Raw genomic sequence first — 15,492 nt, 5'->3', positions numbered from 1 at the left:
ATGGTGAACAGATTAAAAGGGAAAGTCGTGTTCACATTGTCACTCCAAAAGGTCAAAATAAAGCCCAGCTCCCAATAAATTTGTTTTCTTGATTATGATTTATTGCATTCTCTCTTATGTAAATTTTATCATTGAGATAGTTTGACAATTTCTTAACGAATTGTTATAGTAAGAGGATCTTTATTTTTCCTTTTTTGGGTATTGCACTGTTTTGTTTTCATTAGCTGTGTTTTAATCAGCTGCAAATCAGTATTAACGACTTCAGAATAAAGGAGAGTTATTGTAGGATTTCTTGGAAGATTGTAGCGTGTGCTTGTTTGTATAATTATTTAGTACTTCTGTCCAGAAAAGTGTTTCTTTTTCACAACTCCAAAAGATATGTATTAAATCTGTGCTAGTTCTGCAGCTATTCATGTTTTGGCCATAAACTTTACTAATTCTGTGTGGAATTTAGTAACATTGGAAAATTGCCTTAAGATAATTCTCATTCATATACATTAATATATGTTTCTGGAATATTTTAAATGTCCATGTCCATTCTGCTTTGAGGATTGTTAACCCAATATTTGCTAAGTCCCATTCCTATTTCCTTTTATATGGAGTACGGAGAGATTGTTTGGTATATATTTAGAGTACTAAATATAGCTTTGTTATTATTTTGGTTTTATTATTTTGCTCAAGAAGAATTTCAAATGAGGTTATTTGACATGGTAACCCCCCAAAATTCTCATTCTTACATTTAAAGCCCATAAAATCTTGGACCAAGCTATTGAAATATTGCCTTGCCATATATATCTCTAACTGATCGTGAAGTTCATTGATAGAGGCTCTGCTCCGTCACCAAATAAATTATATGTAAAATGGCTGGCTGGCTACTAGATATTTTGGTGGTGGCTTCTCAGTTCTAGAACAACCTTTAAGAGAGACTTGTCAGATGCTATCCTCATGGCTTTTGCAACACTTGGCTGCATTCCACTAACAATCCAAGGACCCACAGCAGGCCTTCCAAACTTTGCCAACCTTGTCAGTTGCCTTCCAAACTTTGCCAACCTTGTCAGTTGTCCACTCTGTGAAACTCATCTCAAACTCATATCATTGAATAGCAACATAGAGTTTCCAGCCTTTCCTGATCAGATCTGAACTCCAACCCTCCTGTGACCATGCTGGCCAATATGATCACCACCTATCAGATTTGGACCATATCTGACTTGGAGCCTACTGCAGCCTATCAGAAAACTAGGACCCAAGCCTAATACATAGGATTCATCCACACCTTCATTTGCCCCACCAATTTTCCCCATGAAAATCCATGGTTTAGAGTTGAATTGGAAGAAACAGCACTTGTTCCGATTTAGGTCTAAAGAGTGGGTTTTCAAGATGAGGTGGCTTACCTAATTTAGAGAGCAAGGGTTTCTCTGTGGGGGAGTGTCTATTTTACACCTTGTGTGTGTGTGTGTGTGTGGGAAATCCTTGTCAGATGCTACCATCATTACTATAGTCACCTTGCACCACAACTGAGACTGAAACGTGTATACTGCAATCAGTACCTGGCAAGTATTTTTTTAAAAAATATATATTTTAAAAAGATGTTTCAAATCAATCAATCAATCGATCAATCAATCAATCAATGTTTATCTCTGAGACACTGAAATACATTTCTATTTTATTTTATTAAGACAAGACAAAAGATGTTTCAAACAAACAAATATTTTTTTTTAAAAAAAATCTGAGCCACAAAAGCAGGGCAAACCCACCCTACCCAATTTCCTATAGATTTCTTCCACTCCTCTTGCCCAGGCATCAAAAACCTATGCTATTTCCAGGGGGAACAAATGGTACTGCAATAACAGTGGAAGTTACAATTGTTCTAACATTGTAAAACTAATTAAGAACTGGAATGGTCTATATTTATTTTGCAGTCCTGCAACAGCTGGTGCCTTTCTGAATGCAATACTTTGGGGAGATGCTTGTTCATCCTGTATAATTATCTAAGATCCCAATTATTCCCTGTCCTTACTGCAACAGGTCATATTATTCTTTTAAATATGTATATATAATAGCCCTCAAACTAGTCAGAAAGGGGGGAGAGTTCATACAGTACTGCGTCGCCCTTTCCCCCCTTTAAGTTTAGAGGGCAGGTAGCAGATCAGTTTATTAAAAGGCTTTAGATTCAGTGAGACTATGCTTTTGTAACCAGGTTGGTGACAGATGAGAATGATCAAGAAAGGAACCAGGAGTTCTTTGTCAAAGGAAGACCATTTTTCCTTCTGGATGACAGGGTATTTCTTGTCCTTACAACTCCTGGTGTTGCTGCTGCTGTTGCCTCAAACTGATTGCAATATGAATCCAGCTTTGTGTACCATGAATGATCCCCTCCGGGTGAGATACCAGTATTATCAGCCAGGGAGCTTTATCATTGGTGGGATCACTTCCCAGATCTTCTCATTTTCAGAGGGTGCAGACTTCAAAACACAGCCAAAACCAAAGTATGATGTTGAACCTGTGTAAGGAAGCCATTGTCTTGTTTTCCATTGCATACATTTGATTGTTTTGTGAACTTGGATGTATAATGTAGCTATAGTGACTAATAGTGATTGGCTGCCTCATTCTCCTTGGATAAATTATATAAAAAGGTCCTACTAGCAATGATTGTTTTTTTTTAAAAAAATAACCACTTGGGTTTCTATACTGGAGGGAATGGTGTTCAATTTTTTTGTGGCGGGGATGCACATGTAGTTTCCTTGTTAGACTTGATTCTATAATTTCTCTCACACCACATACTTCTAGAATTTAAACCCAACCCTATGACTATGTATTTAGCTTTCCCCTCTCTGGCCCAATGCATACACCCCAATTATCACTGCTGTCAGACAGGATCAAAACAGCAAATAAGTTCCAATGACTATAATGGTTAGACTGACTGGAGAGAACTGTGAAGAACTTCTTGTTTAGTATTGCATTGGTTGCAGTGAAACCAAGAGATCGAATGATGATTATTAGCTTAGCTATTAAAAAACAGGCCGTTAGGTGAATCTTCAGTGGTTATATTATAAGAGAGAGAGAGAGAGAGAGAGAGAGAGAGAGAGAGAGAGAGAGAGAGAGAGAGAGAGAGAATTTATAAGGAAAGCATTTAGAAAGGTGTCCATGCAATATTCTGGAAATTACTCAAGTTTTCCAAAAAGTATTGCCTTCACCAAAGGCTTCTGGACAAATTAATTAGTCATGGGATAATAAGACATTAACTGGTTGACAAACTGAAAACAGAGAGTAGGAAGAAGAAATGGACATCAGAGTGGTGATCTTCCAAAGATCTGTATTAGGAACAATGCTTTTTAACTTCTTCATGAATGACATATTTTGAAGTTAAGCAATGATATGGGTTGTAAAAAATAAAAAGGGATTGTGAGGAGTTGAGAAAGGATATTTCCCCAAAATTGAATTGGCATTCAAATGACAAACATAGCTCGGATGCACTCTGGGGCAATTTATCTATCTATGAACACACAGAGAGAGATGAGATCTGATATGACAGTGACATGACTATGTCATGATTCAATTAAAATGTCAGCCCTCTATGTGACAGTTTTGAAAAGGCTTTATTAAATATTATGGATTTGGAAATACCATAATGCCTTTGTATACTCTACCTTTGTACATTTGGGATGGTCTGCAGTTCAAGTCTTGAAAAGGATATTGTAGAGTTATAAAAAAAACACAGAAAAGAGCAACCGGAATCATATGAGCATGAAGCAATTCCATTATTAAGAAAAGGTTGTAACTTTTGAAACCTTTTACTTTAGAAAAAAAAAAGTTGAGGAAGGCAAGGGCATTACAGAGGTTTCTAAAATTATTCATGCTTTGGATTAAATGAGGAGACATTTCTTTTCCTCCCTGTCTCACAATTTTAGAATTGAGGCTCATCCAATGAAGCGGAATGGTTAGATATTCTGGGCAGACAATATATAACCACTGCTTACCCAAACATAAACTATGGAACTAACTATCACAATATGTAGAGATGGCCACCAACAAAAATGTTCTCAAGAGGCTATTGAAACCTACTAGTCTATGATGACCAGGGCTTTCTTTTCAGCTGGAATTCACAGGAACTCAGTTCTCTCACCTCGCAGGTGGATGTCATTGCCATTATAAGAGAACAATGGAGGTATTTATAGCGAGTCCCAGCACCTCTTTTTCTAGAAAAAAATGATTACTGGGTGTTACACCCAGGTTTATAGCCAGCACACAGCTGAATAATAATCTGCTGGGAAAGAGGCAGTGGGAAAGGGCTATTGCTCACATATTTTCTGTGTGGGTTTCCCATGGATATCTGCTTAGACACTGTAGAAAAAAAGATGCTGGACCAGATCGACCCACCAGGGCTTTGCTGATGTTGAGATGATGCAGGTACAGGAGGCAATGCTGAAAGCTGCTCCTACAAAAGCAGTCAAGGATAGAAAGGAGATATCGAGACAGAATGCCAGTTAATGCAGTATGAGTCTATATTTTTCTTCTTCTCTACTCCAGTGTGATGGTGAAAAAATATCAGCATGTCTTGTCCTTGGCGTATGCTGTAAAAGAGATCAATGAGAACTGCAAGATCTTACCCAACATCACTTTGGGGTTCCATATCTATGACAGTCACTTTGATGCACAGATAACTTACCAGAACACTTTGAATCTTCTCTTTAATCAGAAGAGGATTGTTCTCAACTACAACTGTGATGTGCAGAAAAATCTAATTGCTGTCATTGGAGGCCTTGACTCTGAAACATCATTCCACATAGCTACTGTCTTAGGCCTCTACAAGATTCCACAGGTAGGATGACAAAGGAAAGGTCCCAGATTTAATTCCTGGCATCTCCATGTAGGCACCAAATGTTAGCATTGGACAGGGTGCCGCTGATATTTCACAGCAATAACAGCAGCAGCAGCAGCAACAACAACAATTTTATTATTGATACTCCATCCATCTGATTGAGTTGCCCCAGCCACTCTGGGTGGCATCCAACATAATAAAAACACAGTAACTGTCCAACATTAAAAACTTCCTGATACAGAGCTGCCACTGGCTCTGTCTGCAAGTAAGGAAGATTTGAGGGGTAGATGTTCTGAGATGTTGTGTGAAGTTAAAAGTGGTGAGAGATCCCACATGCATAAGAACATAAGAAGAGCCTGCTAGATCAGGCCAGTGGTCTGTCTGTTCCAGAATGCTCTTTTCACAGCAGCCAAACAGATTCCTGTGGGCAAACTAAAATACCAATGGGCAAACAAGGTGCCTAAGGGTTTAGCATCGACTATTTTGTGTAGCAAATATGAAAGAAACAATCACTATTATAATTAAGCGAACATTTCCCCCAATGGAAACAAACATTATTTTCCTTGCTTAGGTCACCTATTGTTTATATGCACCAGGTGTGAGCGATGTAACTCAGCGCTCTCCCTTATATCGCATGGTGCCAAAGGAAGAGCATCAGTACACCGGAATTGTCAAGCTGCTGCTCCATTTTCAGTGGAAGTGGGTTGGGATCCTGGCTATGGGTGATGATAAAGGAGAAAAATTCATCCAGACCATGGACCACATCTTTTCCCGGAATGGTATCTGTACAGCCTTCGCTAAAAGGATGCCAAAACAGAGCAACATTTTAGGTGTGATTAACTTTTACGACATTTATATGGATATAATAGCTTCACTAAATGAGACAAGCGTCAATGTCTGTGTTGCAAGTGCTGATCCTCACATGATGTTGATTTTGCAAGTAGTGCTCAATCTAATTGAAACGGATATTATGATTCCCATAAGCAAGGTGTGGGTTATGACAGCCCATTGGGACTTTTCATTGGAGCCATTTTTCCACAATCTGGATGTAAACATTTTCCACGGTGCCTTGTCTTTTGCCATTCATTCTACTGAGGTGAAGGGGTTCAAAGATTTCCTTAAGATCCGGAATCCCTCCATCTCTGATGAAGATGGCTTTATCAGGGCCTTCTGGGAACAAGCATTCAGCTGTTCATTAACTGCAGATACTGACATGGGTAATGGATGCTGCACAGGAAAGGAGATGCTGGAGAGACTTCCTGGACCTTTTTTCGAAATGAGTATGACCAGCCAAAGTTATAGCATTTATAATGCTGTATACACTGTTGCACATGCACTGAATGCCTTATATGCATCTAGAAACAGATACAGAACCATTGCGGATAGAGACCTTCTGGAGATTTCAAAGATAAGTCTTTTAAAGGTGATGTACCATATGTTATTGCCTATTTATATTTTTAGGAACTGACTATGAAATTGACAATATTTGTTTGTTTATATGGGACCATCAATGTACATTGAGTTTTATGATATGCATTTATTTATTTATTTATTTATTTATTTATTTATTTATTTATTTATTTATTTATTTATTTATTCATACCCCAGCCACTCTGGGTGGCTTCCAACAAAAGATAAAAAAAAATACATTAAAACCCCAGTCATTTAAAACTTCCCTATACAGGGCTGCCTTCAGATATCTTCTAAACGTCAGATAGATTTTTATTTCTTTGATATCTGATGGGAGAGCGTTCCACAGGGCGGGCACCACTACCGAGAAGGCCCTCTTCCTGGTTCCCTGTAACTTTGCTTCTCGCAGTGAGGGAACCGCCAGAAGGCCCTTGGCGCTGAACCTCAGTGTCCGGGTTGGATGATGGGTGTGGAAATGCTCCTTCAGGTATACTGGGCCGAAGACTAAAGCCAGAAGACTAAAGACTTTAGCCAGAAGACTAAAGGCCAATTTCTTAGATTGTTTGGAATGTACTTCCTGATAAGATGGTTTCTGCAGGAGCCCCTCCAAGAAGAGTGCAGTGATCAACTGAGTTTATAAGGCATAGGTAGGCAAACCCATGCCTTATATATCCGGGAGCTGGATCCGGCCCAGTTGCCTTCTAAATCCGGCCCGCGGACGGTCTGGGAATCAGCGTGTTTTTACATGAGTAGAATGTGTGCTTTTATTTAAAATGCATTTATCAGTTATTTGTGGGGCATAGGAATTCATTCATGGTTGTTCTTTTTTCAAAATATAGTCCTGCCCCCCACAAGGTCTGAGGGACAGTGGATCGGCCCCCTGCTGAAAAAGTTTGCTGACCCCTGATATAAGGGGTAAGAAAACATTTTCAGGTATCATGGTCCCAAGCTGTGTAGGGTTTTATATGCCAAAACCAGCACTTTGAATTTAGCCCAGTAGTTAATTGGCAGCCCATGCAATTCTTCAAAAAGTGGGGTAATATACAGTATAAGCAGTACTCTGTCCCAGTGTATGGGGTATTTTGCACCAACTACAGTTTCCAGACCAATCTCAAGGGCAGTGCCGCACAGAGCACATTGCTTATAAAGCACATTCACACTTCAAAAATCTGACTTAAACATCTTTTACTCTAGCTTCATGCTTTTCTTAGGAGCATCTCATTCAACAACAGTGCTGGTGACAAAGTGTCCTTTGATGAGAAGGGTGAATTGTTAGCTGGTTTTGATATTATCAATTGGGTCACTTTCCCAAACAAATCTTTCCTAAAAGTGAAAGTAGGAAGAATGGAGCCTCAAGAACCACTGGAAGGACAGATCTCCATCAACGAGACAATGATTACATGGCACAACCAATTGAACCAGGTAGGGTCAGACTGGATAGTCTAGGGTACAAAGTTGATCAGTTAATCCTACTCTTGGAAGCCATTTGTGAAAAGCTGGAATAGAACTAAAACATATGAATGAATAACGGAGTAAATACTAAATATTGTTTGACCTTCCCCACATCCTTTTGTAAAATCAATTTTAGGTAGCACCTGTTTTTCCTATAAAAAAGGTGCTGGCACTCAAAAGCAGCTCCTGCCCTGACCATTGTGAGTGCCACCATCTAGGCAACCAGAATGCATATGACCAGCAGCTGTGCACAGTGCACAGTGGGGGAAGCACATCACATGCTGCACCATCCATTTTCAGGCTCCTTGGGGAGCAAGATTTGTGTGCTCAAGCTAGCCCGGTGTGTGTGTGTGTGTGTGTGTGTGGCAGCGACCAGACCCCAGCAGGCCTTTGCTCATGGCACAGCTCCCTACACAGCTGAGCATTGATTGTAGGGGGAGGGTGCCAATACTGTGTACTGGTGAGTACCACCAGAAAAAAAAGGATTGGTTTTAGGGGAGAAGATAAATTGGAATGAGGACAAAGGATCATTTTCTGTGTGAAAGTCCCAAATCAGATATTACTTAGGGAATGCAAACCTAATTCCATATGAGATCAATGTTTCTTTTTATTATTCTTAACATTTTTGTTCCATTTTTTTAAAAAACAACAACCACAAAGCTATTTCATTTTGTTTTGTAGCAGTTCACTAACACACACACATACACAGCACTGAAAAAAGAATGTGCCATTCTCTGTCAGTGCTTAAAACATTCCTCTTCTTTCCCGAGTTAGTATCAATAGCAGCCTGAATACAACCTCCCTGTGAAGTATATGATCTTTTGTTACAATTTAGCAACCTGTTCATTACAATATGAAATTGCACATATATCTTCTTTCTGTAATGGTTTTACTCACCAAGGCTTCTCTTCCCCAGTGTGATCCCAGCCTACCAGGTATTAAACGGTACACATGCTGGCATTACAACTCTACAAAGTTCTGTAAGAGGACAATGGGTTAATTTAAAGGGGGAAACCTCAACTTATTTAGAGTGAGGGCAAAGATTCCTGAATGACTCAAAACATAGATCCTATCTTTTCAGCAATTCATCCAGCATGACCCCACCAAGAAAACACCCTACTAAAAGGAAGTGGTATCTTCTAAGGGTGCTGACCCCTCACCCTTCATGTTAACTCTGGTTGAATAAACATACAAAACCCTATCAGAGGCACATGATGCTCTTTGTTAAATTCAGCAACCTCACTGTTACGAGAGATTTTATAAATGTTATCTCTTCCCTTTTATGAGCAGGCTATCCCCCTTGCCTTGTGTAATGACTACTGCTATCCAGGTTTCAGCAGAAAAAAGAAGGAGGGCAAGCCATTTTGTTGCTATGAGTGTCTTCCATGTGCAGAGGGGAAGATTTCAAATGCGAAGGGTAAGGAGACATCATTTTCTAAAGGATGTTCAGAACCTTTTTGTATCTCATAGGGTTATGCCACAAAATAATAATAAATACTTCCATTTAAAAAAAAAAACCTTTGCTGACCCATTATGAGCAATTGCATTTGAAAATGATCAAAGGAGAGAAACTTTGCTGAAATTCTCATCTGCAAGGTTTATTCACATTCCATTTGTGATGGCTGAAGAGTGTTCGTGGGTGTATTTTATTTCATTTTGCCAGTAATCTAACCAGTTGTCTGCAGTCTGCAGGCTTCCCACATGCCTATGGTTCAATAAGGGGGGGGGGGTGACATGGGGCTTTTTCAGATCAGGAAGCAAGGGAAGCTGGGAAGGCTATAGAGTGCTGGATAAAACTTTCGTTGAAAGACAGAAAACCACACACACACCACCCTAGGCCACCCTACAACAGTCACCATCAGGAATATTAGACAGAAATTTGTACAGCCCATCCAATCCACCCTGAGGCTCCCACTCTTTCCTATCAAGTGCCAACTAAGAGACCACCTGCTCCATTTTGCACCCTCTGGTCAAATAGTTCGGGGGGGACGGACTAATGCTAAATAAGAGGGTTTTTCGTTTTCCCCTAAACCTAGATAAGCATATGACCAGGAAGCAGGGGCAAGAAGGAGATGTATCTTCTAACCCCTTCTAATTGAAATTAGGGGGGTTAATTTTTCATGGTGCTGCTTTACAAGGGTCTTTTCTGCATTTGAAACAAATGCACTTCTGGGCTAAGCATTTTCTCATACTAGCCACAGGGAAACTAAATAGTTCTATGGTAATCTGCCAGCATGTTAGATAATCAACAATAACATCAGTCCATGCAATAACATCAGTCCATTCAATATCTCTATTATACTTCGGTAATACAGTATAATATGGAAGAACTTGTTGATTAAAATACTATTACCTTTTTCTTTTTCTTTTTAAAGATATGGATGATTGTTTTGAATGCCAAGAACATAAATATCCTAATAAAGAGAGAAACGAGTGCCTTCTGAAATATCTGAACTTTTTATCTTATGATGAACCTTTGGGCATCAGTTTGACTGTTTTGGCTCTGTCACTATCTTCAATGACAGTGTTGGTGTTTGGAATCTTTGTCAAGCACCGGAAGACTCCCATTGTCAAAGCCAACAACCAGAACCTCACCTACACTCTGCTCATCTCCCTCCTGCTCTGCTTCCTCTGCTCCTTGCTATTCATTGGAAAGCCTCAGACACTAACTTGTCAGTTACGACAAACTGCTTTCGGTATCATTTTTTCAGTAGCTGTTTCTTCTGTTTTGGCAAAAACCCTCACTGTGGTTTTGGCTTTCATGGCTACCAAGCCAGGATCCAAAATAAGGAAATGGGTGGGGAAAAGATTCTCAAACTCTATTATTTTCAGCTGTTCAGTTATCCAAGTAGGTATTTGCATACTATGGCTATGTACAGACCCTCCCTTTCCAGATTTAGACATGCATTCTCTTCCTGAAGAAATTGTAGTGGAATGCAATGAAGGATCAGCCCACATGTTCTACTATATTCTTGGTTACATGGGATTGCTGGCTCTTGTCAGCTTTGTTGTGGCTTTCTTTGCTCGGAGACTGCCAGACACTTTTAATGAAGCCAAATTCATCACTTTCAGCATGCTGGTGTTTTGCAGTGTTTGGCTTTCTTTTGTTCCAACGTTTCTGAGCACCAAAGGAAAATACATGGTGGCTGTGGAGATCTTCTCTATCTTGGCCTCCAGCGCAGGGATACTGAGCTGTATTTTCTCCCCTAAATGCTATATAATTGTCCTCAGACCTGAACTGAACAGTAAAGAGCAGCTAAAAAAGAGAAATAACTAAAAGTCAAACAACTGAAATCATGATACTCAGAAGTAAATCCAGTTGACTGAAATAGGCTTTATTTCCATTTAATTTTGCTGAGCAAATAGGTGGAATATGTCCAATGAGAGTCTGAAGATAGGATATTGACCATTAATCAGAGGTGGCATATTTACGAATACATCTCTGCCCCCCCCCCAAATGCTATGCTTTTCTCTACATAAAGATATTTTGTTTAAATGTTAGGTTAATGTTGTCCATCAGTTATGTTTGCTTAAAAGGTTTCCAGTTCAAAGAAACATGTTCCCTCTACAATTGTTCCAGTGCCATCATTAAAACTAATTTACAGTTGATCCATGTGGACACTGTGCCATGTCATATATAGATTATCACTATTTTTAGTTATTAAATTTATATACACCCCTTCATCAAGAGACCACAGGGTGGTTTACAGAATAAAACACAAATTAAACAATTTTATAATAGTAAAATGGGGGGAAGACAAAACTCATCCTGCTTTAAAAGGCCACAGAATCATTAACAGCCAAAGAGGAATGTTTTCACGTGGTGCCAAAATATATGCTGGGGAAATCATTCTGCAAACAGGGACCCACCACAGAAATGGCCTGTTATGATGCTGGCACCCTCCAAACCTCCATTCTCCATATGCCGCCTCCTCCATTACATATTTTTGGTGCCAGGTGTTTGATTCTGGATTGTTTTATTGATGTTTAATGTGCGGTAAACCACTTTGAGATTTTTCTTAAAAATATAAAGTGGTATAGAAATGAAAATAATAAACAAATAAAAACATTGTTCCAGGCCTTGGGCTCATTAAACAATCTATGGCCTCCTAGACTGTCCAAATTTTAGTGGCACCCTTGGTGACACCAAAATCCAGCACCCGCCACCTCTCACCTTCTGTTGGGCTTCATGGTTGTGGTGTCTGCTACAGTGCCCCAGAAGCTTCATACCCAGTGTGACCAAACTGTGTGAGCAAGCCAGTAGTTTGAGAAGAATATTAACAACAGATTATGCCACTGCATTAAGACTTACATTGGATGCCAATGAGCTAATAAAGTAAGCTGAAGGTCTGCTGCTGGCATGGGTTTAAAAAGCACTTTGCAGCTTGGGACAGGGTAAAAGATCATTTCACCTATCCTTATCCTTATTCTTATCCTTCATAATATATCCCACCTTTTCCCCAGTTTGGGACTCAATTTGTGGCTTACACACATAAAGTACAACAAGCTAAAGACATAGAAAGAGAACCATTAAAATGCACAATAAAACCATTAAACCACAATAGTATTAAAATAAGATGAAAAGATCCATTTGAAATTGACCCAGTACGTTTCCGAGCACAATTCAAAGTGTTGGTGCTGACCTTTAAAGCCCTAAACGGCCTCGGTCCTGTATACCTGAAGGAGCATCTCCACCCCCATCATCCAGCCCAGACACTGAGGTCCAGTGCTGAGGGCCTTCTGGCAGTTCCCTCGCTGCGAGAAGTGAGGGAACCAGGCAGAGGGTCTTCTTGGTAGTGGTGCCTGCCCTGTGGAATGCCCTCCCAGCAGATGTCAAGGAAATAAACAACTATTTTACTTTTAAAAGACAACTGTTTAGGGAAGTTTTTAATGTCTGATGCTGTATTGTTTTTAATATTTGGTTGGAAACTGCCCAGAGTAGCTGGGGAAACTCAACCAGATGGGCGGGGTATAAATAAATTATTATTATTATTATTATTATTATTATTATTATTATTATTATTATTATTATTATTATACAACATCAAACTTATTACTGCACCATGCAGGAGAGGTTCTCCTGCATCGACCATCTCATCAGGTGGTCCTTCCCTTTGAAATGGAGCTCTTACAAAATGGACCTGGGCCATGCTGCAAGCAAAGCATGTTCATTATGGTCCATCTGCGGGTGTTAGATTTTCTCTCTAGTTTTGTGGAACGTAGGCATTTACAGTGGTACCTCAGGTTAAGTACTTAATTTGTTCCGGAGGTCCGTACTTAACCTGAAACTGCTCTTAACCTGAAGCACCACTTTAGCGAATGGGGCCTCCTGCTGCTGCCGTGCTGCCGGAGCACAATTTCTGTTCTCATCCTGAAGCAAAGTACTTAATCCGAGGTAATATTTCTGGGTTAGCGGAGCCTGTATCCTGAAGCGTATGTAACCTGAAGCGTATGTAACCTGAGGTACCACTGTATTGCCTGTCTCACAACAGAGGACAGAAGAGCTTTGTCAAGAGGAGTAAAACATGATTTGCTCAATGGTTATATTACACATAATGCCAACTATGGTAGATTGCAATGCCCCAGGGACTATGAACCATAAAATTATCTCAAGGCACTGTGATTCAGCCTTCCTTCGGCAATAGCCACATAGCACTTTGGTGTCAACAAGTATATGCCAGAGTGAAATTCAGAATGTTTATAAAGACTACCCAGTTCCAATGAGAACTGATCTACCACGTATACCAACAGCCTGAGCTGCTCATAGCAACAGATTTCAGTGGAGGTTGACAGTGGAGGATGATAATGAGTTTAGACTGAAACAGGTGCTTTAATGTTAAGAAGAGTAGACTTTCATCTCAGGATATTAGAGGTACTTTTGTTGCTGCTACCCATCATGTTCCCTCTATTTTCAGAACATCCTGCTTTGCATTGTGTGACTGACCCCATCCATGTCCAACACCAATATTATCAGCCTGGGCACTTCATCATCGGTGGTATCACTTCACAGCTATTCTTACCCTCCTTCACTCCACTATACTTCAAGGAGAAGCCAAATGAAATGCTTGCTGATGAATATGCGTAAGAAGATTTTTCATTCTCTGGGTAAAAAAGTCCCAAGTCGGGAAAATACTAGATAACAGAAGCAACGCCATGTTCATGAAGCAATCTGCTTGTGGTGGCAGGTGCTCAATGAGACTTGTAAGATGGAAAGCAGGGAGACCAACAGTAGGTGGAGTTGGAGTCAATAAGGAGAAGAGACACCCCTGGGCTGGTTATAAATAGAGATGGGGGAGTACTTTGATTTCATTCACAATTAAAAACAGCCTACCTCTTTCACAATTGCTGGAACAATAGGGGAAGAGTCGGACATGACTAAATGACTAAACAATAACAACAAAAGAGCTATCCCTTCAAATTCACACTTTAATGAATTCTGCTATACAGTTTTCCATCTAAGTAGTGTGTACAAAAATGCAAATAATAGGGTAAAGTGTCACTATAAATACATACTGTTTATTGTTACAGACAGCATACAAAACTGTTGCAAAATTTCATAAAATCATGAGTATATTAGGCAAAATTTACAATGAAAGTGATGAATTTTCATGTATAAGCGTCATGAACAGAAAAGGATGACAAGTGGGGAAATCCATGAACTAATCCCCATGGGTGCATTAGCAATTTTTTGAGCAGGTTTACTCTTTATATACAGTACTGAACATCATCTTCTTGCATTCTTTATATATTTGCTATGGTGATTCTGTGCAGCACAGAGCAAATATTTAATGGGATTGAAACTCCCTTCTCATCCATACGAAATAAATATACAGGTTTGATGATGGACAGTGTGAATTAGTCTGCAGACTATACACCAGCGAAAGCAAGAAAACCCATTATACGCATCATCTTTTTTCTCTTGCTTCAGTGCAGTGCCAAAGAACTACCAGCATGCCCTATCCTTAGTCTTTGCTGTGAAGGAAGTTAATGAGAACGCCAAGATTTTACTAAACATCACTCTGGGGTTCCAGATCTATGACAGCTACTTCAATGCAAGGATGACTTATCAGAATACTTTGAATCTTGTCTCTCGCCATGAGAAGACTGTTCCCAACTACAAGTGTGGTGCTGAGAAGAACCTGATAGCTGTTATTGGGGGTCTTGACTCTGAAACGTCAATCTACATGGATTCCATCTTAAGCTGCTACAAGATTCCACAGGTAACATGATTCTAAATGGGTTGAAGCATTCACAACTGGGACATGTTTTTTTTTTTTTTTGCATATAATTTTTATTAATCCACAAATAATACAAAACAAAATGCATAAGTTTCACATCTTTTCCATTACTTATTTCTCTTTTGGACTTCCCTCAACTGTTCCGTAAATCATTCATAGTCGTAGTTATAATTACATATTTCTCAAATTTGTATTGACATTATTTATCTCTTTTTTTCTTATTCCCTTTAAACAATACTTCTTACTTTTCTTACAGAGCTTCTTTAAATCCCTTAAGCGTCATCTGTCCTTCACTTAGACATTCCAGATATTCCACAAATTTCCCCCAGTTCTCGATGAACTTTTGGTCTCTTAAGTATCTAATCTTTCCTGTCAATTTGTCTAGCTCTGCGTAATCTAACAGTTTTATTCTCCACTCTTCTATGGTCGGTATTTCTTGCTGTTTCCAACTCTGGGCCAGTAACACTCTTGCGGCTGTGATTGCATATCTAAAGAATTTGCAGTCTTCCCTTTTTATCTCATTTCCTACCATTCCCAACAGAAAGACTTCTGGTTTTTTCGTAAATGTGTATT

General features: G+C 39.5%; 1 protein-coding gene across 1 annotated transcript; it reads left to right on the top strand.

Annotated features, from left to right (window-relative positions):
• Window positions 1-2,361: 2,361 nt before the first annotated feature.
• Window positions 2,362-15,217, top strand: LOC309356027 (vomeronasal type-2 receptor 26-like; the record flags this gene model as incomplete). Its single annotated transcript, XM_081887209.1, has 9 exons — window positions 2,362-2,504; window positions 4,528-4,819; window positions 5,391-6,242; window positions 7,424-7,651; window positions 8,972-9,098; window positions 10,057-10,926; window positions 13,597-13,762; window positions 14,610-14,901; window positions 15,176-15,217. The coding sequence occupies 9 exons, from the start codon at window positions 2,362-2,364 to the stop codon at window positions 15,215-15,217; spliced, it is 3,012 nt and encodes a 1,003-aa protein (XP_081743335.1).
• Between the last annotated feature and the right edge of the window lie 275 nt (window positions 15,218-15,492).

This window comes from Podarcis melisellensis, assembly GCF_964234715.1.
Source record: "Podarcis melisellensis genome assembly, chromosome: 13".
NCBI classification, from domain to species: Eukaryota; Metazoa; Chordata; class Lepidosauria; order Squamata; family Lacertidae; genus Podarcis; species Podarcis melisellensis.
This window is presented reverse-complemented; position numbering and strand designations above follow the sequence as displayed.